Genomic DNA, 27,271 nt, shown 5'->3' with positions numbered 1-27,271 from the left:
AGTCGGTTGGGCATCTGACTTCAGCCAGGTCACGATCTCGCGGTCCGTGAGTTCGAGCCCCGCGTCGGGCTCTGGGCTGATGGCTCGGAGCCTGGAGCCTGTTTCCGATTCTGTGTCTCCCTCTCTCTCTGCCCCTCCCCCGTTCATGCTCTGTCTCTCTCTGTCCCAAAAATAAATAAACGTTGAAAAAAAAATAAAAAAAAAAAAAGTTACAACTAGAACTACCCTGTGATCCAGCAATTGCACTACTAGATATTTACCCAAAGGATACAAAAATACAGTTTCAAGGGGCACCTGGGTGGTTCAGTTGTTAAGCATCTGACTTTGATCTCACAGTTCATGAGTTTGAACCTGCATCAGATTCTCTGCTGTCAGCACACAGCCTGCTTCAGATCCTCTGTCTCCCTCTCTCTCTGCCCCTCCCCTGTTCTCTCTCTCAAAAATAACCAAACATTTAAAAAATACAGATTTGAAGGGATACATGCACCCTGATGTTTATAGCGGCATTATCAACAACAGCAAAACTATGGAAATAGACCAAGTGTCCATCAATTGATGAATGGATAAAGAAGATGTATATGTACAACGGAATGTTACTCAGCCATCAAAAAGAATGAAATCTTGCCATTTGCAATGACATAGATGGAGCTAGAGTGTATTGTGCTAAGTGAAAGAAGTCAGAGAAAGATAAATACCATATGACTTTCAATCATATGTAGAATTTAAGAAATGAAACAGATGAACATATGGGAGGCGGAGAAAAAGAGAGAGGGAAACAAGCCATAAGAAACTTTTTAAAAATGTAATTTATCTTTTAAATTTACATTCAAGTTAGTTACCATACAGTGCGACAATGATTTCAGGAGTAGATTCCTTAGTGCCCGTACCCATTTGGCCCAACCCCCTCCCAGAACCCCTTCAGTAACCCTCTGTTCTCCATATTTAAGAGTCTCTTATGTTTTGTCCCCCTTCCTGTTTTTATATTATTTTTGCTTCCCTTCCCTTATGTTCATCTGTTTTGTATCTTAAAGTCCTCATACAAGTGAAGTCATATGATATTTGTTTTTCTCTAATTTCACTTAGCATAATACCCTCTAGTTCCTTCCATGTAGTTGCAAATGGCAAGATTTCATTCTTTTTGATTGCCGAGTAATACTCCATTGTATATATATATACTATATCTTCTTTATCCATTCATCCATCGATGGACATTTCGGCTCTTTCCATACTCTATTGTTGATAGTGCTGCTATAAACATTGGGGTGCATGTGCCCCATTGAAACAACATACGTGTATTCCCTTGGGTAAATACCTAGTAGTGCAATTGCTGGGTTGTGGGGTAGTTCTACTTTTAATTTTTTGAGGAACCTCCATACTGTTTTCCAGAGTGGCTGCACCAGTTTGCATTCCCACCAGCAGCGCAAAAGAGATCCTCTTTCTCCACATCCTTGCCAACATCTGTTGTTGCCTGAGTCGTTAATGTTAGCCATTCTAATAGGTGTAAGGTGATATCTCATGGTGGTTTTGATTTGTATTTCCCTGATGATGAGTGATGCTGAGCATTTTTTCATGTGTCTGTTAGCTATCTGGATGTCTTCTTTGGGGAAGTGTCTATTTATGTCTTTTGCCCATTTATTTCTTCACTGGGTTATTTGTTTTTTTGGGTGTTGAGTTTGATAAGTTCTTTATAGATTTTGGATACTAACCCTTTATCTGATATGTCATTTGCAAATATCTTCTCCCATTCTGTTGGCTGCCTTTTATTTTTGCTGATTGTTTCCTTCACTGTGCAGAAGCTTTTTATTCTGATGAGGTCCCAATAGTTCATTTTTGCTTTTGTTTCCCTTGTCTCCAGAGACGTGTTGAGTAAGAAGTTGCTGCGGCCAAGATCAAAGAGGTTTTTGCCTGCTTTCTCCTCAAGGATTTTGATGGCTTCCTGTTTACATTGAGGTCTTCCATCCATTTTGAGTTTATTTTTGTGTATGGTGTAAGAAAGTGGTCCAGGTTCATTCTTCTGCATGTCGCTGTCCAGTTTTCCCAGCACCACTTGCTGAAGACTGTCTTTATTCCATTGGATATTCTTTCCTGCTTTGTCAAAGATTAGTTGGCCATACGTTTGTGGATCCATTTCTGGGTTTCCTATTCTGTTCCATTGATATGAGTCTGTTTTTGTGCCAGTACCATACTGTCTTAATGACTGCAGCTTTGTAATACAGCTTGAAGTCCGGGATTATGATGCCTCCTGCTTTGGTTTTCTTTTCCAAGATTGCTTTGGCTATTTGGGGTCTTTTGTAGTTCCATACAAATTTTAGGATTGTTTGTTCTAGCTCTGTGAAGAATGCTGGTGTTATTTTGATAGGTATTGCACTGAACATGTAGATTGCTCTGGGTAGTATTGACATGTTAACAATATTTGTTCTTCGTATCCAGGAACATGGAATATTTTTCCATTTTTTGGTGTCTTCTTCAACTTCTTTCATAAGCTTTTTATAGTTTTCAGTGTATAGATTTTTTACCTCTTTGGTTAGATTTATTCCTATGTATTTTATGGTTTTTGTGCAATTGTAAATGAGATCGATTCCTTGATTTCTCTTTCTGTTGTTTCATTATTGGTGTATAGGAATGAAACCGATTTCTGTGCATTGATTTTATATTCTACAACTTTGCTGAATTCATGGATCAGTTCTAGCAGGTTTTTTTGGAATCTTTTGGGTTTTCCATAGAGTATCATGTCATCTGCAAAGGGTGAAAGTTTTACTTCCTCCTGGCCTATTTGGATGCCTTTTATTTCTTTGCGTTGTCTGATTGCTGAGGTTAAGACTTCCAATACTATGTTGAATAACAGTGGTGAGAGTGGACATCCCTGTCATGCTCCTGACCTTAGGGAGAAAGCTCTTAGTTTTTCCCCATTGAGCATGATATTAGTGTTGGGTCTTTCATATATGACTGTTATGATCTCAAGGTATGGTAAGAAATGCTTAAATAGAGAACAAACTGAGGGTTGATACAGGGAGGTAGGTGGGTGATGGGCTAGATGGGGGATGGGTATTAAGGGGGGCACTCGTTATGATGAGCACTTGGTGTTATATGTAAGTGATGAATGACTAAATTCTACTTCTGAATCCAATATTGCACTCTATGTTAACTAACTAGAATTTAAATTTTAAAAAAGGAAAAAATATTTATTGCTTTCATTCTATGTTATTTCAAAACTTCTATCCTCTGAGTAATTTATTCTTTCTTCCATTTTGTATGCCCTGCTACTGATGCTCTCTATTGCATTTTTCATTTCATTCACTAAATTCTTCAGCTCCAGAATTACTGCTTGGTTCTTTTTCATAATTTCAATTTCTTTGGGAAAGAACTCAATTTGTTCTTACATTTATTCCTGATTTCACTGAATTTTCTTTGAGTTTTCTTGTAGCTCATTGAGTTTCTTCAAAACAATTATCTTGAATTCTTTATCCACTAGATGTCAATATGCATACCTTTGAGCTCAGTCTCTGAAGAATAATAATTTTCTTTTTATGATGTCATATTTCCTTGATTTTAAATTTTTCCTGTGGTCATGTGTTGCTACTTTGGCATTCGAAGGAACAGACACCTCCTTAGCTTTTTGCCTGTTGTCTTCAGATGGGGCGTTATATTCTATGGCGTTGTTATTATGAGTTTTTCCTTTGTCTTTGTGAAGGTATGCTTCCTCCACTCTTCTTGTTCACTTTGTGGACAAATTTAATTTTAATTTTTTTCAACATATTTTTTAAAATTTGAGTATAGTCAATACATGTTACATTAATTTCAGGTACACAACATAGTAATTCAACAACTCTCTCTGTTATGCTATGTTCACTACAAGCGTAGATACCACCTGTCACTATGCAGCACTATGACAATACCATTGACTATATTCCCTATGCTGTACCTTTTACTCCCATGATGTATACATTCTGTAACTGGACACTTGTAACTCCTACTTCCATTTTGCCCAACTTCCACTCCCCCTGCGCCACAGCAACCATCAGTTTGTCTCTATTTATAGGTCTGATTCTGCTTTTTGTTTGTATAATCTTTATTTCTTTTTAGATTCACATATGAATGAAATAATATGGTATTTATATTTCTCTAACTTATTTCACTTAGCATAATACTCTCTAGGTCCATCCATGTTGTTGCAAGTGGAAAGATCTCATCCTTTTTTATGGCTGAGTAATATTCCATTGCACATATACACCACATCTTCTTTATCCATTCATCTATCATTGGACACTTGAGCTGCTTCCCTATCTTGGCAGTTGTAAACAATGCTGCAATAAACACAGAGGTGCACACATCTTTTCAAATTGGTGTTTTTGTTTTCTTTGGGTAAATACCCAGTAGTGGAATTATTGCATCATATGGTATTTCTATTTTTAATTTTTTGAGGAACCTCCATACTGTTTTCCACAATGGCTGCACCAATCTACATCCCCACCAACAGTGAATGAGCATTCCTTTTTCTCCACATTCTCACCACTACTAGTTATTTCATGTCTTTTTGACTCTAGCCATTCTGATGGGTGTAAGGCGAGATCTCAGGGAAATGCAAATCAGGACCACAAAGAGATGTTACCTTATACTTGTCAGAATGACTTTGTGGCCAAATTTTAAGCTTTTATATATATATTTTAATGGTCTTTAGAATTCACCAGGTTGGCTATTGAAAACTTTTGTTTTCCACCAGGTGGCGCTCTAGCTCAAGTTTATGGTTTCTCCCTTGCCACTCCTGGCGGTTTTCTGAGCATGCTTACTACTGGAGCTCGCTCTAGAGGACGCAGTTGTCACTCCTGCACAAGGAGCTAGCAGCAGAATAAGGGGAGGTGTGGGCTTAGCACTTGGGCATTGGGAATCTTGAGAACCATAGGGAGATCCCCAGGTGTATTCCCAGAGACTCATGGGTCGACTTCCTGCTGAGCACAATCTCAACACTGCCAGTTGAAATTCATCTCTGCCTTTAAGAGTTCCTGCCTTAGTCCCCAGGGTGCTGGTGGAGAGAAATGGGTTTTACCAGATGGTCCTGCTCTGCTGGGGAAGCCAGGCACTCAGGCACTCACTCACTGCTTTCCTTTCCCCTAGGGGAGAGGTCACTGTGGCCTATACATCACTCCTGTGCATTATTTGCTTTGGGGAGAGTGGCGCCAGGGAAGTTTCTCTTACTGCCTCCGCTGTGACCAAATTCGTATTTTTCTTTCTTTCTTTTTCTCTGATGGTGTGTTGGGAGTCTCCCTCCAGCAAGGCTAGACTTCTGCAGGTTCTCTCTCATGCCTGGGTCAGCACTCATCCGATTTTTGCCTGACAGCACTGAGAGAGATGTACACAATTTTGCCGGAATTTTGTGTTGTACACAATTTGTACGCAATTCTGTGTTGGCTCTGCAGCCCCGTATGGAGGCTGGCTGTCTCTTGCGGGTTGCACAGGTGGGTGAGCCTCCTCCTGGGTCCCTTGGAGTAAGGTGCTAGTTCCCGAAACACTCCCAAAGGCACTCTTGTTTGTGTGTGAATGTCCAATTCATTGTTTTTGTTTTTAAAGTTTTATTTAAGTTATCTCTACACCCAATGTGGGGCTCCAACTCAGGACCAGAGATCAAGAGTTTTTTGCTCTTCCAATTGAGTCAGACAGGCGCCCTCTAATTCATTGAGTAAGGAGGGTGGTTAAAAGGACAAAGAGCTTCCATGCCATGTTGCTGATGTCACCCCTTTTAAAATTTTTAATAGGACTTTAAAGAGTTATACTTCGAGAATTTTATACAAAAACTCTTAAACCCAATATTCTCTGAAATCCACAGCAATGTCTGAAATGCTTACCATCCAATGGCAGTATGTTCAGTAGATCCTGGCTTTCTTTATTTGTTAACTCAATACCTACATTTTTCAGATAAAGTTGTGTGTCACTGGCATTAATTTTATCACCTTTAAAAAGATGGGAGATAAGGTATGTGAACATTTTCATGCATAACAATTCTAATTTAAGAAAATTATAATAACATAGCAGCATCTCAACTTGCTAGAGATATAACTTCAGAACAAGGATACAGGGAGGCTTGTCTAACTGCATCACAAGAAGGGGTTAAAAGATAACATGTCTCCTTTAAGCCTTGTCAAAAGAATGCTTTTATTTTTTTTTTTTTAATTTTTTTTAACGTTTATTTTTGAGACAGAGAGAGACAGAGCATGAACGGGGGAGGGGCAGAGAGAGAGAGGGAGACACAGAATCGGAAGCAGGCTCCAGGCTCCGAGCCATCAGCCCAGAGCCCGACGTGGGGCTCCAACCCGCGGACCGCGAGATCGTGACCTGAGCTGAAGTCGGACGCTTAACCGACTGAGCCACCCAGGCACCCCAAGAATGCTTTTATTAATGCTCTAAAAAAGGGGGACAAGCCAACCAGCCTATAATAAAATAGACTTCTTAAAAAATGATACTTCTAAAACCATAGGTAATAAGAAGTCCATCTATATTCTTAAAGACAAACACGCCATCAGTATATTGGTGAAATAAGGCTTGTGTATAGTTTGGAATACTGGGATATACGATTAAAATATGGTATGTACATACAACAAAGGATCCTGATTTTACATTTTTCCTCATTACTTCTCACTCACCAGAAAATAAATTTGCTGTCCTCATAAAGGAGTTCAGTGAAATCCTTCCACTCTCTGGAATACAAATCATAAATTGTACACAAACAAAACATGTATTGCTATTGGGAGTAGGACACCTTTCTTCCATGAAATTTTCTAACTTCTCATTCCTTACATAGAGGGAATTTGTTGATTTTTCATTTTCTTAAACCATCCAACAACCTTCTAGAATTCTAAAGAGGGTGTTTTAACATGCTAAATCAGATCTTTAATTCTTTTCCACTTGACCCTTTTCACTTAAAAGATATCTCTCTGGTGCCATATTACTGGTCTAAAGTCAGATATCACTGAGCTTCTATTTCAACCCAACCCGACATTCCTATTTGTGAAATCAGAATATGATCACCTCTGGTTTGTACACTACTTGTGAGACAATTCCAAACCTTTTTTTTTTTTTTTTTACCTCCTCATATGGTTTTGTCAATCTCTGACCTTTTTCCAGCATCTATTTCAATAACTTCTATTGTTTTCCTCTGAAGTACTGTTTTGCTTTTCCTAGCTAAATTGTCATCTACCAGCGCCCTATTGATCCTCACATGATATTAACAATAATAATCAGAAGTCCTATTTCTCATCCTCGAGGATTATAACTCTACAAGTGCTTTTAACTTTCTAAGTGAAATTGAATAAGAATACTCAGATTTCATGAGAAGATTTCAAAGATTTTTCTGAAAGGAAGTGGTAAGTGAAATACTCACTATCAATTTTCAAATGATTCCGTAGATCTTTGATTTCTTCATTTTCAAGGTCATAGTTCAAGTTTTCCAGAATGGTTTCTAGTTTATTTTCTAAAATTTTCCCTCCTTAATAAATAAAGAGGCAAAACAGAAATGTGAAACTATGCCTATTATTAAAAGAATTCTAGTTAAGTCTATGCACCAAATCCCAATGGGGTTGGGGGAGAAAAGCAAAGTTGCCATGCAGATGTTCAAGGAAAACATAAAACTAAGGTGGCGGGGGACAGGGCTGGGGAATGTGAAGAAAAGAACACTGTCCTTACATATGCTATAAGACACCCTGCTAAAATTTGTTATAGAATATAAAGCAAGGAAAAGGAATGAAATTTCTTATTTGTTCTTCATTTATTATTCATAATGGAGGAATATGTCCGAAACAACAGCCACGATTCTGGCTGCTGAGTTTGAAACCTGCCATTATAACAGTAAACCATTTCTACACACTTAGTGGTTACCTGACCTTGAATTATAAGTCATAAAGGGGAACAAAAAGGTTAATAAACTAACTGTTAAATATAACAGAGTGGTTAGGAATAGGGGTTCAAATCCTCTTCCTAAGTTCAAACTGTGTGACCTTAGGCAAGTGAGTTAATACCTCCCATTTGTAAAATGGTGCTAATGTAAGTACATACCTCATAGAGTTTTTGTGATAATTAAGCGAGTTATTAGACATCAAGTACTTAGGACAGTACCTGGCATTATAATCAAGAGAAATAAGCTATTGTTATCATTAAGCTTATCACTCACCTTGGAAAGTCTTTACACCTTCTAGCAACCGAACATGATACACCTTTCCATCAACTATAAGAGAAGTCATAATTGATGTCTTAGAGAAAGTGATACAGCAATTCATAACAAGAATACAGTCTATTTAATAAAGACAATGTCACATGCTTTGTCTTACAGATTTATCTCATTTCTTATCCACACATCCTTCTCTTGGCTTTAAGAAAAAGGGAAGGAGGGGGTGCCTGGGTGGCTCAGTTGGTTAAGCGTTTGACTTCGGCTCACATAATGATCTAGCTCGCAGTTTGTGAGTCTGAGCCCTGTATCAGGCTCTCTGATATGGCATGGCTCTCTGAAGCAGCATGCAGCCTGCTTCAGATCCTCTGTCTCCCTTTCTCTCTGCCCCTTTCCCCTCTCAAAAATAAATCAACTTTTAAAAAAGTACATGTCTATTAAAAAAAAAAGAATAAAGGGAAGGAGTAGAGGAAGGTCTTAAATTTATCCATTTTACTGTTCTGAATCTTTCCATCTCTTTGATTTGACACTTTTTAACCTGACTTCCTCTCTTTTTCCCCCTTCTTTCTCTTTATGCTTTAGGGCTGCCAAACATTTCAAAGTTAATATACTAAATTAAATTTTATCAATTTAAAAATCTTAATTTCTTTATGAAGTCCTCAAGCTAAGTCCCAATCAAGTAAGCTCCATCCCCTATGGCAGCCTCCATGAGGGCAAGGATTTTTGTCTTTAATCCCATAACCTAAGAAGTGCTCAATAAATGCATTGAATATACATATATGTTTAATAAATGTTTAATAATTCCCCACCTACCCCAATAATATATACACTTAAACTACGTTCTCCTAAAGGCCAAACCAGTATCAGAAATGCTCACAAGTAATTGGCAGGGTTTTTAGCAGCCTCCAGCGTTCCTTAGGTGTGAGTTCTATCCCTATGTTTTTCAAAACGTCATCTACTTCATCAACATTAATCTTGATTCCTTTGAAAAGATGTAAATTATGACTGATGAAAAATTTAAGGGTTATGAGTGATTCTAAACTATGATTTTCATCTAAGTTTAAGAGTGGGGTTGGTCAAAATACTGAGTCAAGACTCTAAGGGAATGTCAGAAACAGCACTAAATCTCATAATTCTAGAGAGAAAAAAATACTCTTTGAATGCTCAAATAAAAATGGGATAAATCAACACTCTGAAATGGGAGTTGTACACGAGACTAGAACCACTTATATAAATGACTATATAAATCATTCTATAAAGATGGTATGTATATTACTTTTTATCTGCCTGTATGATAAGTTATTCAGAAAAAGATTTATACCAATGTTTTATCACGCCAGTTATTGTGGTAACATAGACTTTTGGCTCTTCCAACAATGGAAAGTGATGGGCATTTTTGAAAAAAAAAATCCAGAGAACACAGGATATTTTAGTAAGACATAAAAATTTAGTAGTTTTGTTCAAAAAGCATATAACTCAGAGCTAATCTGGACCATTAATATACCAAGAAGACTAATAATGTCAGTATTATAGGAATAAAACGTTTAAAACCATAACATAAAAGCATCAGAATATTGCTATTTATAATAAGTTTTTCCTATAAGCTTTCACTCACCTCTGAATGGCTCTAAATTTTCCATGAGCATATTCAGCTTAACCTTTATATCTGTAAAATAATGTACAAATGAGACCCAGCCATAATGACTCAGACCCAGAAAACATTATAAAGATGTCATATTGTGGAACAAAACCCTGAAATTTAGAAGTTTATCCCAGATGAACATGGAATTGGAGAACAAAATTTTATTTTATTAATTTTTTAATGTTTATTTTTTTTTGAGAGAGAGAGAGAGAGAGAGAGAGAGAGAGAGGGAGAGAGAGGCGGGGGGGGGGGAAGGGGAAGAGAGGCAGAGAGAGAGGAAGACAGAATCTGAACCAGGCTCCAGGCTCTGAGTTGTCAGCACACAGCCCGATTCGGGGCCGGAACTCACAAGTGTGCGATCATGACCTGAGCCGAAGTCAGACACCCAACCGACTGAGCCACCCAGGTGCCCTGAGAATAAAAATTTAAATATGACAAATATATAGCAAAGAGGAAGAAGCTGCAGTATAAGATATCAAATGCTGTACATAGGAGTGTTAGCAAGTTTTATTTTTAAATTTATTTTTATTTTTACTTTGATAGTTTCATGTCTACAATTTATTGACTCAACACTTCCACAAATCACCCTGTGCTCATCACTACAAGTGTACCCTTAATCCCCATCACCTATTTCACCTATACCCCCACCACCTCCCCTTTGGTAACCATCACTGTGTTCTCTATAGTTAAGAGTCTGTTTCTTGGTTTCCCCCTCTATTTCTTCTCCCCTCTGATCTTTTGTTTTGGTTCTTAAATTCCACATGAGTGAAATCATATGGTATTTGTCTTTCTCTGACTTATTTTGCTTAGCTCCTCTGGCCATATAAGCTCCTTATATCCTCTAGCTCCATCCACGTCATTGCAAGTGGCAAGATTTCATTCTTTTTATGGCTGTGTAATATTCCATTGTATATATCCGTTTATCAGTTGATGGACATTTGGGCTCTTTCCATTATTTGGCTGTTGTTGATGATGTGTCTATAAACATCGGCGGGGGGGCATGTATCCCTTCGAATTAGTATTTTTGCATTCATTGGGTAAATACCAGTAGTGCTAGAAAGTTTTGAAAGCATTGCTGGTCCTGCCTTCCACTTCACTTGTTCTACTTTGGACTCCAGGAGTATTCTGAGGTTTGGCCACCTTACCATTGCAGGATTTAAAAGCAATGTATACTGTAACATCAATGTGTTCACCTACCTAAAATGTTGTACGTGGCTACTTCCACACTCAACCCTTACTCAGCACATTCTTTAAGCTTCCAATTCCATAGCCACAAAGATTTCCAGTCTTTTCTGAATCTCTCATTTGTGTACTTACTGGTTGAAAATCCTCGTTTCTAGGGCCACATCACACAGCCCCCTGAGGGTATCATTCATACCACAGTCTATGTAGCCCTCCTTACCTCTCCTACACAAGGCAGTATTATTTAGTAGAAAGGGCAAACCTTTGAGGTTTATATAAACCTAGAAAGGCTTCTATAGGGTTGACATCCCCACTCTGCCACTTAGCAGCCATGTGGCTTTGGTCAAGTCAATTAACTTCTGTGACTGACTCTCAATTTCCACGTCAGAGAAACTAGGATTACGATCTATTTTTCAGAGTTGTTTTGAGGACTATTGATAACATATTTCAAGTGCCAAATATTGTTTGTTGTATATAGCAGGCATTTAATACTTTGTAATTATTGAGGAATAATGTCAGCATCATGGCAGGATAAGACATCCCTCCTTTTTGTCCCCCTTTCTAACAATCGAATTCAGCATCTATCCATGAACAAAAGTGTCTCTGTGGGAGTTGTGGGATCCGGCACCATATGCCAAGGAACCCAGCAGGAATCTACCCACATGGGTACTGGGTAACAGGTAGACAGACCTTGGTACAGGCTGTAGAACCAGCAGGAACTTGCAAACCAGCCACAGGCCCTCTGTGGTTGGGAAAATCCAGAAGAGTGATGACTTGGGCAGACACCCACAATGAGTGGGCCTTTGTGGAGGTCACCTCTCCTGAGGAGAGATTCCAGTGCTCCATTGGAGTTTGGATGTACTGGAGAGGGTAAGAGGAATCCTGCCAGTGTGGCCCCACCCTGAAGGCAGCACAGCGCAGGGCTATACTACTAGCTGGTGACAGTCTCTCCCGTGGAGGAAGGGATAGCTGTGAGTGATTGTCCAGCTACCCCAGCTGTGTGGAACACTGCAGGAGAAGCCGGTTTCTCTCCTGCAGCACCCCAAGTGTTGAGGTGGGACCACTATGACTGGGAGGAAGAAGATCATGAACAGGCAGATAATGTTAAAGAGCATTCGACGGATGTGGTTTCTGCTGACTGCCTCAGGACGCAGTAGATAAGCCTGTCCATGAGCTTCTGGGAGAACCTCACCCGATGAACCCCACACCTGGCCTGTGTGGGCACCTCCAACACCCCGAGTTCTAAGCCCATACCTCTCCCCAACTCTGCATCAAGCTGCTTGTGCAGGCTCATGAGTGTGGTGGCAACAGTAAACAGGAGTGTCCTCAGAGAACACTCCAGGGACTGTGGACAAGGGAGAAACCACAAACTTGAGCTGTAGCTCCACCTTTTGGAAAACAAAAGAGAGGTTTCCAATAGCCAGCCTGGTGTGTTGTAAGAACCAAAGACAGACAAGCCTAAGAGTTCTTCTGGAAAGTGGAGCTAGAAGTGTGGGCAAGGTGTATCCAGACAATGTTGGAGGAAGTCCCAGATAGAAGCAGGACCATTGAAAAATCTCTCCCATCTGAAGATAATCCTCAAGACAAGTAGATTTGGGGAAGTGATTACTTGTCTTTTCTGCTATTATATCTCCTTCTTTTAGTCTAGTTAAAATGTATGGTGATTTAAGGGCTTTTTCCTTTTTTTTTCCCCCCCTGGCTGGTTTTAAAATTTCTTCTTTGACTTTACTTTCCTTTGTTTCATTTCTCTACCTGCTTCTTAGGTCTGTCAATTTCTAGTTGGTGTCTACGAATTTAGGCCTGCAGGGGTGTCACTGTTTTAACAGATTACTGATGTCTGATTTAAACAATAATGATCTGAGATGATACATTTTTTCCCATATGAATAAATTTGGAAGTTTTATTAGAGGAGTTCACTTTCCCTAAAGGTGGAACAACAAACTCACCATCAGTTGGCAGACGATTCTGCAGGTCCTCAACTTCCTCATCCTCTAGCTCGTAACCCAAGTTTTCCAGGATGCTTTGCATTTTAGGGGTGTAGCACTTTCCACCTTAGGGAAGGCGGAATAGGGATAAAAATAGGAACTGATATCCAAGAAAAATACTGGCTATATTCACACACCAACTGAATGAAACAAATCCACAGCACAATAATTAAAAACAAAACAAAACTGTTTAGGGCTACCTGTGGGACATGTTGACACATTCCACAATAGAAATGTATTGTGGAAGCCAAAAATAGAATATATTCCTATATATATATATATATATGTATATATACGATATATATACATATATATGTATATATACATATACATATATGTATATGTATATATGCATATATATATACACACATACATATACACACACATACATATATATATATACATATGTACATATATATGGTGAATCTGATGAATTATGTTAGAAAATAACTAGAGCTCTGGATAGCAAATAGATTTTTGAAACTTTTTCAGTATCAGAGGACTATAAATTATCACATTGGATGTAGTTGCATCTAAAGTAGATCTATAGGCTAATGGGATAATAAAATCAATAATCTAATTATTGTGTAAAGTTAAGGTAAAGTCTGGGGTGCCTAGGTGGCTCAGTCGGTTAAGCATCCGACTTCAGCTCAGGTCATGATCTCTCACTCTGTGAGTTCAGGCCCCACATCTGGCTCTGGGCTGACAGCTCAGATCCTGGAGCCTCCTTCAGATTCTGTCTCCCCCTCTCTCTGCCCCTCCCCTGCTCATGCTCTGTCTGTCTCAAAAATAAATAAAAACATTAAAAAGTTTAAAAAAAAAGTTAAGGTAAAGTCTGTAGATCTTAGTTTTATTTGCCTTCTTGTTGAGATTCTGACTTACCAGGAAAAGCTTTTATATAATCGAGCAGTGTATTTTTCTCTACCTTTCCATCAGCTGTAAAATAATACATATTTAAGGTTAAAAAAATTAAGGTTATATGGACAGAGTAAGAAGAATGAAATTTCATAAATACATACTTTAAAAATATCATCTTAAGTTATATGCCTACATTTCCCAGGCCTACCTATCCTTAATAAATAAGAAAAAAATAAGATGAAGAGAAATTTTTTAATGTGGACAGTCTGTCCATTCTTCTACACTGAAACAGATACACCTTTCCCTCTCATCCTGATTTCTCCTTTTTCTTCCTTTACTACCTGCTAAATTAGCCTTCTTTTTGTCTTTGCTTTGCTTAAGCTTCATTCACTTCAGAGTAATGATACTCTTAATGGCAGAACCTAGGTTGGAAGATACCATAGCCTCCCAAAACAATACACTTAAGTGTCAAAGGCATAATTTCTTTACAACTAAGTGTTGATCTTTTTGTCTTTTAGATTTTTATAGGAAACCAGATGGGTCCATTCTTTAGATGTTCTCACATTAAAGTTTACACTAGCATAGAGATATACCATACGTATACAGTGATAGAGAAACTACCTACCAGTAATCGGCAATGTTTTCAACAGCCCCCAGAGCTCTCTATCTGTGAGTTCTATTCCCATGTTTCCCAGTGCTTTGTGTATATCCTTGGCTTCAACTTTTCCTCCTTTAAAAGATGGGAACGGTAACAGATGAGAATTGCCTACTGACTCCAAATGAAGCGTCTAAGCTTAAAAGGGTTATCTATAGTTATCAGAAAGTATTTCTTGAGTTCTAAATAAAATATTTATTCCTAGCGCCCTTAATGACCTCAGAGGAGTTAACCCAGATCACAGAAAGAAATATATAGGAGGCAAAGTGATCTAAGTTATGTACAGGCAGCTACCTCATTTTAATTGTATTATCATCACTAAAATCTGTTACTCTTTGCTTTGCCCTACTTGGAAGATAGATTAGCTTCACTGACCGCATTATTTGTATCCCTGCCAAAGTTTTACCTTAACAATTGCTGGGTTACAGTAAACGGTAGTTAAATATTTTAAGTAAATGACCACAGGTGTGTTGCCCATTGGAACGAGTCACAATATAAAAATGAAGTTTCAGAGAATATAGAACTTGTTATAGAGAGAGAGCAGCGCAACATTTTTGCCAAAACATAAATGTCCAATGTAATCTTCGTGTCATTAGAATCAAATTTTAATCATTAAAAAAGTAGAAGTTAACGGTCAATGACAGAATAAGAAAACATAACCTTAAATATGTATGTGAATGTGAAGTATTTGCTTTTTTTGTTTTACATCTTTTCACAAAGCATCTTGCTCACCTGTGAATTTCTTTATTTCTTTTAGCAGTTTATGCAGATCAGCCATCCCGGAAGCTAAAAAAATAAGCCACAATTCAGACAGACACAATTGTGCACTGATAGAGAACGACTGTTAAATAGAGCAAAGGGATTAATGTTTCTTTACGATTTGTTGTTGAATACACATATGCAAATTAGCATGAAATGGAAAACTCCTCTCTAAAAATGCTCATTGTTAATTACACTATTTATTTTCTGCTTTCTTTTAATATCCCAACCTCCACACACCATGTAACATCTCCCTCCTTAGGCTTGTTCTCTTCAATGTATACCACCTACTATACCAGATCCTGGGAACAAGAGTAAAAAAGTTTCAGTTCAGAAATTTAAATCTAACTCTTTCCTCATTTAACATTCTCCAGTATTGACACTGCCAAGTTAACTTAGTTTATTGCATGTTTTCTAGTAGGTATGTTCATTATATGCTCAAAGATTGTGAGTGCCTTTAAATGAAAAAAAAAAAAAAAGTATTTATTCTGTATTCCCTCCAAACATCCTAACCCAGGAAGCACCATAAGGCTTTGCACATGGTAATGTTAAACACTTAAAAATTGAACAGTGGAGTGGAACATGTTAGAATGACAGAATTAGCTCTGAAATCAGTATATTTTTCCAGGATTGCAGATACAGTGTATTTTAGAGTAAGGAAAACTTAGAAATTATGCATATTATTAGCATTTTCTTACCCAAAAATATGCCACTTATTACTATGGAATCCCATTCTTCCTTTAGGGTAGGTTTCAGTATACCGTCTCCATATATATTTTGTTAGCAGATTTGCACCTTACGGGCTCTTGCTACATATATAGCACGACGTCATTTTTCATAAAACTCCCAGTTAACTATCAGTTAATGCCTATTGCTGACCATAACTGGAAAGTCTTTGTGGAGAGCCTTGCAGAGTGGCTAAGAAACATATTACTTAATTAATTCGATTCCTCATTAATTCAACAAGTATTTACAAAGTATCAAGTATCTGCACATATGTGGGAGGCACTGAGGGATACAACAGTGAGCGACATAGACATGGTTCCTTTCCTCACAGAGCCTTTATTTATTACATATTTCACTGAAGCTAGGTAAGAAGAAACCTTTGATCTGTCAGCTTCTTTGTCAGGACACACTTTCAGAAATCTCTCTTTTATTTTTTATTCTAAGATAGCAAGGAAAATTTGTGCTGATTTCACAGGATCCACAGCAAAGGGATAACAGCTAATCATGCACACGATGATAATGGGAACATTGAGGGAAGCAGAGTATTATTCGTTTGATCTGGGTTTGTAAATGCTAATCTTTGCTCCAGAAGTACATAATATCCTCTAGGCTGAGGACTAAACCCAATGGCTTCTCACTTCTCAATTTTTAATTGGAGCTCTCTCTCTGGATTTCAGTTATTTCAGTTTTTTTTCTGAGGAAAAAAATTAGTTTGATCAATTTGTTGGCTAGGGTAATGTTTCAAAACCTTACTCTCCACAAGTATTTCTTTCTTCTTCTTCTTGGAAACTTCACTAAAATGATATGAAAGGAATAACAAATGAATATGCTCACAAAGACAACAATATAGAAGATACCAGTGAACAAAAAACTTCACAAATAATTGCAAATTAGAAAGCAAGTAAGGTAGTGGTAATAATTTAGCAGAGCTGAGGAAGTTATATTCCCCTTATGAGGGGAATAGTAATGAAAAGTCATTGGAATGTCTCTGACAGATAGAAAACTCAAGTGAATAGGAAGTAAAGCAAATCCTTTCTGGAGGAATGCATTTCATTTCAGGTGTCAAAGAATTCTCACAGGAATTTTTCAATAACATTGAACAGCGTATAGTAAATAACCAAACACATAGGGAAACAAGGACACCGTAAATGAGAATCAGAAGAAACAACAGAGACAAAACCCCCACCAATAATTCATTAACTGGAATTATGAGACCAAGATTGTAAGAGAACCATGTTAATTTGAAAGTATCTGTAGGGAACAACAAACTAAAAACCTGACCTACTAGATTCGGAAGAGAACTAAGTAGAATTTCTGGAAATTAAAAATAAAAAACCAAAAGGATACAAGACAAGATACAAAAAAATACAAACGACACAAACTATTGTTTATATTTCTATTGAAATACAAAAACTAAAACCAAGAGGTTAATAGCTAGATCTAACACCAGGCTAGACACAGTTGAAGAGTTAGTATACTGGAAGTCAAGTCAGGCGAAATTATCGAGAATGAAGCACAGGAAGAAAAATACAGAAAATACTGAAGAGGGGCTAAGTGTCATGAAGGATAGAGGAAAATGGTTTAATATACATTTAATTAGAGTTCCAGAGGAAGAAAAAAAGACTATGTGATACAGACAATATTGGAAGGAGTACGACTGAGAATTTTCCAGATGTGATGAAAGATTCTAATTTTCAGACTCAGAAGTCCCAAAGAATCCCAGGCAGAATAAGTGAAAAGAATTCCATTCTTATCTTCCACATTATAGTGAAACTTTGGAAACAAAGATAAATGTTTTAAAAGAAAAAAAAAAGACTACCCCCAAAGACCAATAGATTCATAGCTGACTTCTCATCAGCAACATTATAAAGCAGAAAACAATCGAATAGTATTTTCAATGTGCTGAAAATAAAAAAAAAACTGTCCACCTAGAATTCTAAACCCAGAGGAAATATTTTTCAAAAGTAAGGGGAAAATAAAGATATTTTTAGGCCCAACTCCCCTCCCAAATCATTATTTGTTACTAGCAGATCCTAAATAAAGGAAGTTACTAACAGCAGAAGAAAAATTATCCCAAATGAAAGATCTGAAGAATGAATAGAAAAGAAAAGGTAAGAGTGGTTAAATCTGGATGAATATTGGCTTTATAAAACACTGCTACTAATAATGCTTTGCTGAGTTAAAAGAATATAAGACAGTATTAAAAGACATTAAACAACTTTAATATAGGGAAGGGGAAAATGGAGTTAAAAATGTTCTTAGGTCCTTGTACTATCCAGGAGGAAATGAATTTGGAGGGGCATTAATCTGTAAGTTTATACGATTTTCTTTAGCAAGGCTCAGAAATAAGAGTGGAGATTTGAATGACTGAGATGATCAAATGTTGGAGTTATATACAGCATGTATGACAGAGAGAGTAGCTGGACAGTGAAAGAAGTAAAGTTAAAACAAGTTATATATTGAAAGAAAATGTAGAAATGCAGGGACTAGTATTTTTGATGAATATGAGGACTACATTTCTTGGTAATTAAGGTGAGAAAACTAGAAGGCTATTTTTGTTTGTAGGTATGTATGTAATCTCTCTATACCCAGTGTGGGGCTTGAAGTCACAACCCTGAGATCAAGAGTCACATGGTCTTCTGACTGAGCCAGCTGGGTACTCCTAGAAGGCTATGTGAAAGAAGGCAAAATATTGCTGTTTAAAGTTCCTAATGTAGACCAGGGAGGAATAATGAAAACTAGTACCAAAATACAGGAGGAGGGAATCAGGAAGTTGGTATACCACAAAGGTACAGAGGAATGGTTGGTTCACAACCTTGGAAGCTTCCTGGATGAAATCTAAACCTGGACCCCCTAAACAGAGGGCCGAGAGAGAGCAAAGAAAGAGGTGGACCACTCCAGATTCGTAGATGGCAGGTTTAATAAGCAAGGGAACTTACATATAAGGATTCTCCTGGGTAGCCGCAAGATGAATAGATCTCTGCATCTACACTCTGGAATCTTAAAGCTCATAGAGAGGTCTTAACTGGGTTCGGTCATGTATACTGTCCAGATGGTTTCAAAACACATTGTTTTTTCAAGACAATTGTTTTTTCCTTGAATATAGCTCTCACTGTGGGAATGGTGGACAGAGCATATATTCCAGGGACAGGGGAGGGAGTGAGGAGCCTCTGATTGTCTGGGTCCAGCTCGATGGTCAACCAGTAGTCATATCATTTTGATTATTCCTCCAACAGGATTGTATAGCTAGGTGATATGACTTTTAAAAGATATTTAATTTTTTTTAATGTTTATTTATTTTTGAGAGAGACAGAGACAGAATTCGAGTGGATTGAGGCAGAGAAAGAGGGAGGCTCAGAATCTGAAGCAGGCTCCATGCTCTGAGCTGTCAGAGCCCCGACGCGGGGCTCGAACTCACGAGCTGTGAGATCATGACCTGAGCTGAAGTCGGATGCTCAACCGACTGAGCCACCCAGGTGCCCCTAAAAGATATTTAAGTCACATAGTTAATTTGAAATTAGCAACCTCTTCCTTTTGGGCAATAAGCCTTCCTTCAGCTACTTTCAAGTAAATACTTATCACCTATAACTTACTCTAACACATGTACCATGCACCCTGAGATTAATGAAAACACACTGAATCAAAAATATTGTTACGTTTAAAGAGTTAAAAAGTCATATTAGCACCAAAACAGATTTAGTTCCAGACACTCACATAAATAAGCTTTTAAGTCTCAATTTCCCTTAAGAGGTCTCTAATATCTATGATGCTTACCATCAGTTGGTAGGTTTTGTGATAAATCTTTAAGTTTCTTATCTGGGAGCTTGATTTTCATGTTTTCTAAAACGTTTTCCAGGTTACTGACATCAACCTTCCCACCTAAAGAAAGAATTGGGAATACAAGAGAAATTTAATGCCTTCTCCAAAGGAAAACATTCCAATTAATCCCCCCGTGCCATGCAAAAATATCAGTGACTGAACACATTCAAGTGCACAAAGGTGGACAAAGTAGAATGGCAACCTTTTCCTTGGTCTGGAGGACAATCCTGCAAAGTACAAATTCGTTCTCCAGTGAATTATAACGGTAGAGACAACCAATTGAAACCTTTTTTTCTGATAGGCAGGGCATAAATGCTGAGTTTCATTCTTCCAGTCACTGAAATGCCCTGAACAACTGCCAATTCTTTTTTTTTTTAATTTTATTTATTTTGAGAAAGAGAGACTGAGAGAAAGAGAGAGGGAGAGCAGGAGAGTGGGAGAGGGAGGGCAGGAGAGGGAGGGAGGGAGGGAGGGAGGGAGGGAGAGGGAGAGGGAGAGGGAGAGAGAGAGAGAGAGAGAGAGAGAGAGAGAGAATCCCAAACAGGCTCCATGCTGTCAGTACAGATGTAGCCCTACATGGGGCTTCATCCCAGGAACCTCGAGATCATGACCTGAACTGAAACCCAGTCCGATGCTTAACTGACTGAGCCACCCTGGCACCCCTACCAATTTTTGCCTCATGTTTTCTATGTACATCCAGATTTAAATATGCTCTTAAATTAAATTTGACAAAAACCAAACTTACTCAACAGCAAAATGAAAGAATTTGAACAAGGCAGCTATATTCACAACAGCAAAATAAATACAGAATCAGTTCATATGAGAGGTGTTAAGAGCCACAAGAGAATAACTAAATAATAATACAAATGTGAGGCAGGGGAATCTTATTTATCTTTCTTGTCATCATGTTACTCACCATTGAAAGATTTCAAACTGTCTAGCAATCTGTTTTCATATATGTTTCCATCATCTGTAAGAAAAGGCACAACTGATATCACAGATAAAGTGATATAGAGATAGATTTTATTTATTTATTTATTTATTTATTTATTTATTTATTTATTTATTATTTTAATATGAAATGTATTGTCATATTGGTTTCCATATCAGACAAAGGGCTAGTATCCAAAATCTATAAAGAACTCACCAAACTCCACACCCGAAAAACAAATAATCCAGTGAAGAAATGGGCAGAAAACATGAATAGACAGTTCTCTATAGAGATTTAAAGAGACAGTACAAACATGTCATTTCACAAAGATACTTTTAAGTGATTTGCCTTAGAGATAAGTCTGATTCTTCTTTCTCTCCAATGAATCTGAAACCATGGAATGGAGAAAACTCTCAGAGCGCTGTGTCTGGTCAGGTGCAAAGCCAATAATTAGTGGCAGGTGCCATCATGGAATATGAAGATATTTTTCCTTTACTTTCTTTGACTTTTCCTTCTTTTTCCTAATCTCTTAATTCTCCCACCCTCACTTTTTTCTTACACTTCTCAGCTTAACTTTTAGTTTTGAGGGTGAAACCAAAATAGCTGAAAAATTTATATTGAAAGGGAGGATTCAAGAAAATAGAGTTGCTGACTCCCAAAGAACTAATTACACTTTCTAAAGGAAGAACAAGGTTATGCTAAAATTTCTTAGACCTTCCTTTTGTTGTTGTTTTAAAATTAGGAATATGTAATAAGTATAGTTTTTTTTTTTTTAATTTTTTTTTCAACGTTTATTTATTTTTGGGACAGAGAGAGACAGAGCATGAACGGGGGAGGGGCAGAGAGAGAGGGAGACACAGAATCGGAAACAGGCTCCAGGCTCTGAGCCACCAGCCCAGAGCCTGACGCGGGGCTCGAACTCACGGACCGCGAGATCGTGACCTGGCTGAAGTCGGACGCTTAACCGACTGCGCCACCCAGGCGTCCCGTAATAAGTATAGTTTTTAAAAATCTATTTAAATTCAAGCAGTTCACAAATAATGTAGTATTGGTTTCAGGAGTAGAATTTAGTGATTCATCACTTATATATAACACCAGTGCTCATCCCAACAAGTGCCCTCCTTAATGTCCATCACCCATTTAGTCCATCTCCCCACACACCTCTTCTCCTGCAACCCTCAGTTTGTTCTCTGTATTTAAGTCTCTTATGGTTTGGGCAGAAGACTTGAATAGACACTTTTCCAGAGAAGACATCCAGATGTCTAACAGACACATGAAAAGATGCTCAACATCACTCATCATCAGGGAAATACAAATCAAAACCACAACGAGATACCTCCTCACACCTGTCAGAATGGCTAACATTAACAACTCAGGCAACAACAGATGTTGGTGAGGATGCGGAGAAAGGGGAACACTTTTGCACTGTTGGTGGAGATGTAAACTGGTGTAGCCACTCTGGAAAACAGTATGGGGGTTCCTCTAAAAATTAGAAATAGAATTACCCTATGACCCAGCAATTGCACTTCTAGGTATTTATCCAAAGGATACAAAAATGCTGAATCTAAGGGGTACATACACCCCAATGTTTATAGCAGGGCTATCAACAATAGCTAAATTATGGAAAGAGCCCAAATATCCATCGACTGATGAATGGATATAGATGTGCTGTATATACATACAATAGAATATTACTCAGTGATCAGAAAGAATGAAATCTCGCCATTTACAACAATGTGGATGGAACTAGCATGTATTATGCTAAATGAAATAAGTCAGTCAGAGAAAGACAAATGTCATATGATTTCAGTCATATGAGGAATTTAAGAAACCAAACAGATGAACATAGGGGAAGGGAAGGAAAAATAATTATAGTGCTTTTTTAAAAAGTTGTTTTAAACACACAGGACCACCTCCCTTGAAGGCTCTAAGAGTATTTGAAATGCTTACCGTCAACTTGAAGATTTTTCACCAGTTCCAGGTATTCTTTAGGTGTGAATTCTACCCCAATGTCTTCCAGAATATTTTTCAGATCTTTGACGTTAACTTTTTCTCCTTCAAAAAACAGAAATGGCAAGTATAGTTGACAATATTAAGAATTACCTAAGTATTCAAAAGATGAAACAAAACTGCCCCTGTTTAAACATCACCCTCCCCAACTGCTAGGTAAAAAACAAAAGCACAAGACCTGCTTGGTGGAGTAAAGGGCAGGCAAAGAATTAGAATGTATTCCCTTGTCCCTAAGGGAAAGGTGCACTTTCTTAACACTGGGGATAAGAAAGCACAATTCTCAGTAAACTGAGCTTTTTAGGTAATGTCTTGCTAATTAGAATATAAAGGTTAACTTAATATTGCTCTCGGTCCCCCCCCCCCCAATTATTAGATTCTTTGAACAATATACCCTAGTTTTTACTTCAACTATTGTTGTGGTCATCTAGATCAAGGATTGCCGAACTTTATCTGTAAAGGGCGAGATTGTAAATATTTTAAGCTCTGCAGGGTATACAGCCTCTGTTACAGCTACTCAACTCTGCTGTTGTAGCACAAAAGCAGCCATTAATAATACATAAATGAGGAATATAAGTGTGTTCTAATACAATTTTATTTATAAAAAGAGGCAGAGGACTAGACTTGGTCCAAGGGCTGTAGTTTGTTTATCCTTGATACAGATTTTCAGGGTTTTTTCCAGTGGTGAGGATCAGAAGCATTATTATAGGCAAGTATTTTAGAGGATATAGGACTTGCTACTGAGAAATGAGAAAAACATTTTAATCCAGACAACCCAAAGATTGACTTCGGGCAATTAGACATAAGCACTTGGAACAACATCTTTGTAACCACCATGCAGGTGAGAAATAGAACATGACAACACTCTGTCATACTCTTTCCCAATCCCTATCCACAGTCTTTCTCTAGAGGTAATCACTATGCTGACTTTTTTGGACAATGATTTCTTGCTTTTCTTTATAGATTTCTCACAATGATCTTAAAAAACAAGTTATAGAACCTGCAAATTATTAGGGTTAGGGAACACTGCACACTATTTGTGATAGCATTTTTACAGAGGCAGATGAAGCAAAATGAAATACTATGCTACTATTATATAGGTAATAAAACTATTATTTTTAAAAAGAATAATGAACAATATAAAATTCAGAATAGTGCTATCTTAACAAGTAAGGAGGCACGGTAAAGGAATAAGGAAACAACCATGTGTTGATGCAATGGTATTGGAAATATTCTAGCTACTTCATTGAGGTGGAGTCATGGAAATGAGTACTATACTTACGGATTATGTGTTCACTGAAAACAGGAAAATGTCATTAAAGAATTAGAATTTTAATCTTTATGATAACTTGTAACTTGCCTGTAACTGCTTTCACATCACTCATCACTTTTTTCAGAGAAACATTTCCATCAGCTGTAATACAAAACATAAAAAATTCAGACCATGACTTAAGTCTTAGGAAAATTGGGACTTAGGGCCCAGTGAAAGTCCATATATTCTACTAAATAATTTGCGTTCACCTTAAATTTGTATTTTCTGCTTTGAGTGCTTGATTCCTTATTAGTAAGAAGGACAATGGCATTTGGGTCATGTTCCTTGAACACAGGGTCTGAATATGACAAACGTACTATCTCCAGATACTGTCTTATAAGCATGGCAAAATATATCATTTACAGAGGCCAGTTGGTTTTGTTTTTGGTGAACTTTGCATCTAGCACAGATACTGAGCAAGGGACTTTGCATCTTCCCTCTATTTGCCATTAACATTTCTTGAGTGTTTTCAACTACTGTATCTATCTCAAAATGTTGGTGACATGTGGTTATTGGATATAATATTAGTGGTGGAAATATTAATGATGTTCTACTACTTCCAAGATGTATATTTTTCTCCCAATTATTTCAGACTCCCTTGGTTAGTCATTCATTCATTTTCCCCACTGTTCCCATGTTTGTTTCTCTCTACCGTTCTCTGGCATGACAACAGCTATGAATAACCTTTCTGCACTAATCACTGTTGAGTGGGATGATAATTTCAGATGAATAGAAATGAAAAAAGACAGGATTTCTTCTTAGTTTAAGACCAAGTTCTTTGGACACCTGGATGGCTCAGTTGGTTAAGTGTCTGACTCTTGATTTTTTGCTCAGATTATGATCTCATGGTTCATGGATTGAGCCCTGCATCAGTCTCTGCACTAACAGCATGGAGCCTGCTTGGGATTCTCTTTCTGCCTCTATCTCTGCCCCTCACCCACTTGCAGGCACATGCTTTCTGTTTCTCAAAATAAATAAATTAATTAATTAAAAAAAAGACCAAGTTCTTCTCCATGATTCTTAAAAATATCTTAAACTCCTCAAATAAATCTGGTTTTAGAAATTCTTATACATGATCCCAAGATTCTAAGTTTTCCCTTAAAAGGTGATGTAATTATTGACAATGCTCACCATCAACAGGTTGATTTTGTATCACATTTTTAAATTCCTTATTTTTGAGCTTGATCCCCATGTTCCTCAGAACTGTGTTCAGGTTATTAGCATCAATCTTTCCTCCTTAGAAAGGGATGGAGATGTAAAAAAAAAAAAACAATAAAGACACAATATGAAAAATACTTCTTGTGCTGATGAATTAAATCAACTCTGAATAGGTCTGGATGCTAGTCAGAATGTTAACTGGAATTACCTTACTGGAAAATGGTTTGGCAGTAACTATCGTGATTCTTCCAAATTTTTGTAATAGCCCACTAATTCCACCTTTGGGAATGTCGAAAAAGCTTATGCCACAGGGGAGAGAGAAATGTTTATTACGGTCTTACTTAAAATAAGGAAGGAAGGAAGGAAGGAAGGAAGGAAGGAAGGAAGGAAGGAAGGAAGGAAAACAAAGAAGGAGGAAGGAAGGAAGGAAGGAAGGAAAGAAAGAAAGAAAGAAAGAAAGAGAGAAAGAAAGAAAGAAATACCCAGAATTTCAATATCTAATGACAGGGTATTGGTAAGCAAACCATTATATCTTCATTCCATGGAAAAGTACATAGCCATAGCTGTTACAAAGGTGATTGCCACAGGAAAATAATGTCATTTTATAGGGTGTTTTTATTAAAAAATTACATTATTTTATAGGGTGAAGTTATATCATACAAACATTTAACATATATGAATTAAAATCATATGCCCAGTAAAAATATACATAAAATGAACAATGTAAATAATGCATGGGATTCTGACATTCCGCAGTCAGCAAGTACATAAATAGAGTCAACCCAGATGGACATCAACTTATTATTCCAGGAGATGGATTCATTTCCCCTATACCTATCATACTGCGAGCATCTTAAGTCAATGTGATTCTAGTATTAGATACAATTTTTTGTATATTGTGGCTCTTAGGCAAGCCAACCACTTTATCTAATTGCTTCAATATAGCGATAACAATGTATTTCATCACTGGAAGAATATGTTTGACTTACCAAGACTAGCACATTGGTGTCTTTTATGGAGTCTTCCAATGGAATTTCAGAGCACTTGTGACTCTATGAGATTATTGCTATTTTAACCATATAGGGCTTTAAAATATTAACAGTGGTCATGATTGGATAGGATTATGAGTGATCATTTTTCTTTAATTTATATTTAGTGAGCACATGGCACATTTAATATTGAAAAAAAAATAGAAGAAAACTAACAATTCACAGTTGACATTATGATGGTTATTTTCAGCATCGTGAAGGCTGAAAGTCTAATTAGACCTATCCAAAAGTGCATAGAAAGACAACTGTGGAGATACTTAGGACTGATTCCTTTGAGTCTGATCCTGAGATCAAGCCTATATAGCACCAAAAAAAAAAAAAAAGATTAATATATAGAAGGAATGGCAGAGGAATCATGATCTCATCGCTAGGAAAAAAATACAAATACAAAGATTAAAGATGTCAATTTTATATACTTTCTCAGTACATTTCCTACCTACCTTTGAAAGACTTCAAAGCTGACAGCAATCTATTCTGAAAAACTCTGTTGTCATCTGAAAGAATAGGCACAGTTCAGGATAGAGAATGAGTCACAAATAGATACAGGGGTCAGACTTTCCTTTGTGTGACTAACTTTAGAAATCTATCCACTTTAACCTTCAAATCATGCTGACGTTAAGCAATGAAAACAGTTCTCGCTATGGTATAGAGCAGTAGTATGGTTTAGAGGTTCAAATGGCCTGGGTTCAAATTCTTGCTCTGGTGATGACTAGTTTTGTGGCCTCAAGCAAATTATTTAGCCTCTGTGCCACAGTTTCCTCCTCTGTAAAATGGGCACCAGCTGTCATCATTGTGTGTGGTGAGGACAGAACCTGGCACATCATTAGGGCTCAACAAATTTGAGCTGTTGTTGTTATTAGATCTACTTTACTCTTTCACTCTCAAGGCAACTGTTGGTTCATATGCTACAGAGGCGAAGCTCACATACCCATACTTTACTGTTTCTATTTTTGGCTCCTCTCATTTCTTATTTCTATCACATTTCCATTGTTTCCTTTACTTCTTACTCCCAAAGTTTGTCAGCTCAGTGACCTAA

The 27,271-nt window shown here is 37.4% G+C and overlaps 1 protein-coding gene across 1 annotated transcript in view; it reads right to left on the bottom strand.

The window, feature by feature from the left end:
* LOC122484685 overlaps window positions 1-27,271 on the bottom strand; it is a 54,465-nt gene that overhangs the window by 17,899 nt on the left and 9,295 nt on the right. The window contains exons 3-18 of the mRNA XM_043582644.1: window positions 26,676-26,729; window positions 25,160-25,264; window positions 24,077-24,130; window positions 22,660-22,764; window positions 20,695-20,748; window positions 19,734-19,838; window positions 15,207-15,260; window positions 14,445-14,549; window positions 13,844-13,897; window positions 12,923-13,027; window positions 9,768-9,818; window positions 9,030-9,134; window positions 8,159-8,212; window positions 7,373-7,477; window positions 6,636-6,689; window positions 5,841-5,945 (exon numbers count right to left, since the gene is read on the bottom strand). Of these exons, the coding sequence (XP_043438579.1) occupies window positions 5,841-5,945; window positions 6,636-6,689; window positions 7,373-7,477; window positions 8,159-8,212; window positions 9,030-9,134; window positions 9,768-9,818; window positions 12,923-13,027; window positions 13,844-13,897; window positions 14,445-14,549; window positions 15,207-15,260; window positions 19,734-19,838; window positions 20,695-20,748; window positions 22,660-22,764; window positions 24,077-24,130; window positions 25,160-25,264; window positions 26,676-26,729 (1,269 nt within the window). The remainder of the gene's footprint in view (window positions 1-5,840; window positions 5,946-6,635; window positions 6,690-7,372; window positions 7,478-8,158; window positions 8,213-9,029; window positions 9,135-9,767; window positions 9,819-12,922; window positions 13,028-13,843; window positions 13,898-14,444; window positions 14,550-15,206; window positions 15,261-19,733; window positions 19,839-20,694; window positions 20,749-22,659; window positions 22,765-24,076; window positions 24,131-25,159; window positions 25,265-26,675; window positions 26,730-27,271) is intronic.

Source organism: Prionailurus bengalensis, chromosome E1 (assembly GCF_016509475.1).
Source record: "Prionailurus bengalensis isolate Pbe53 chromosome E1, Fcat_Pben_1.1_paternal_pri, whole genome shotgun sequence".
Lineage (NCBI taxonomy): Eukaryota > Metazoa > Chordata > Mammalia > Carnivora > Felidae > Prionailurus > Prionailurus bengalensis.
Note: the sequence above shows the minus strand (reverse complement) of the source record. Positions and strands in the feature narration are given on the sequence as shown.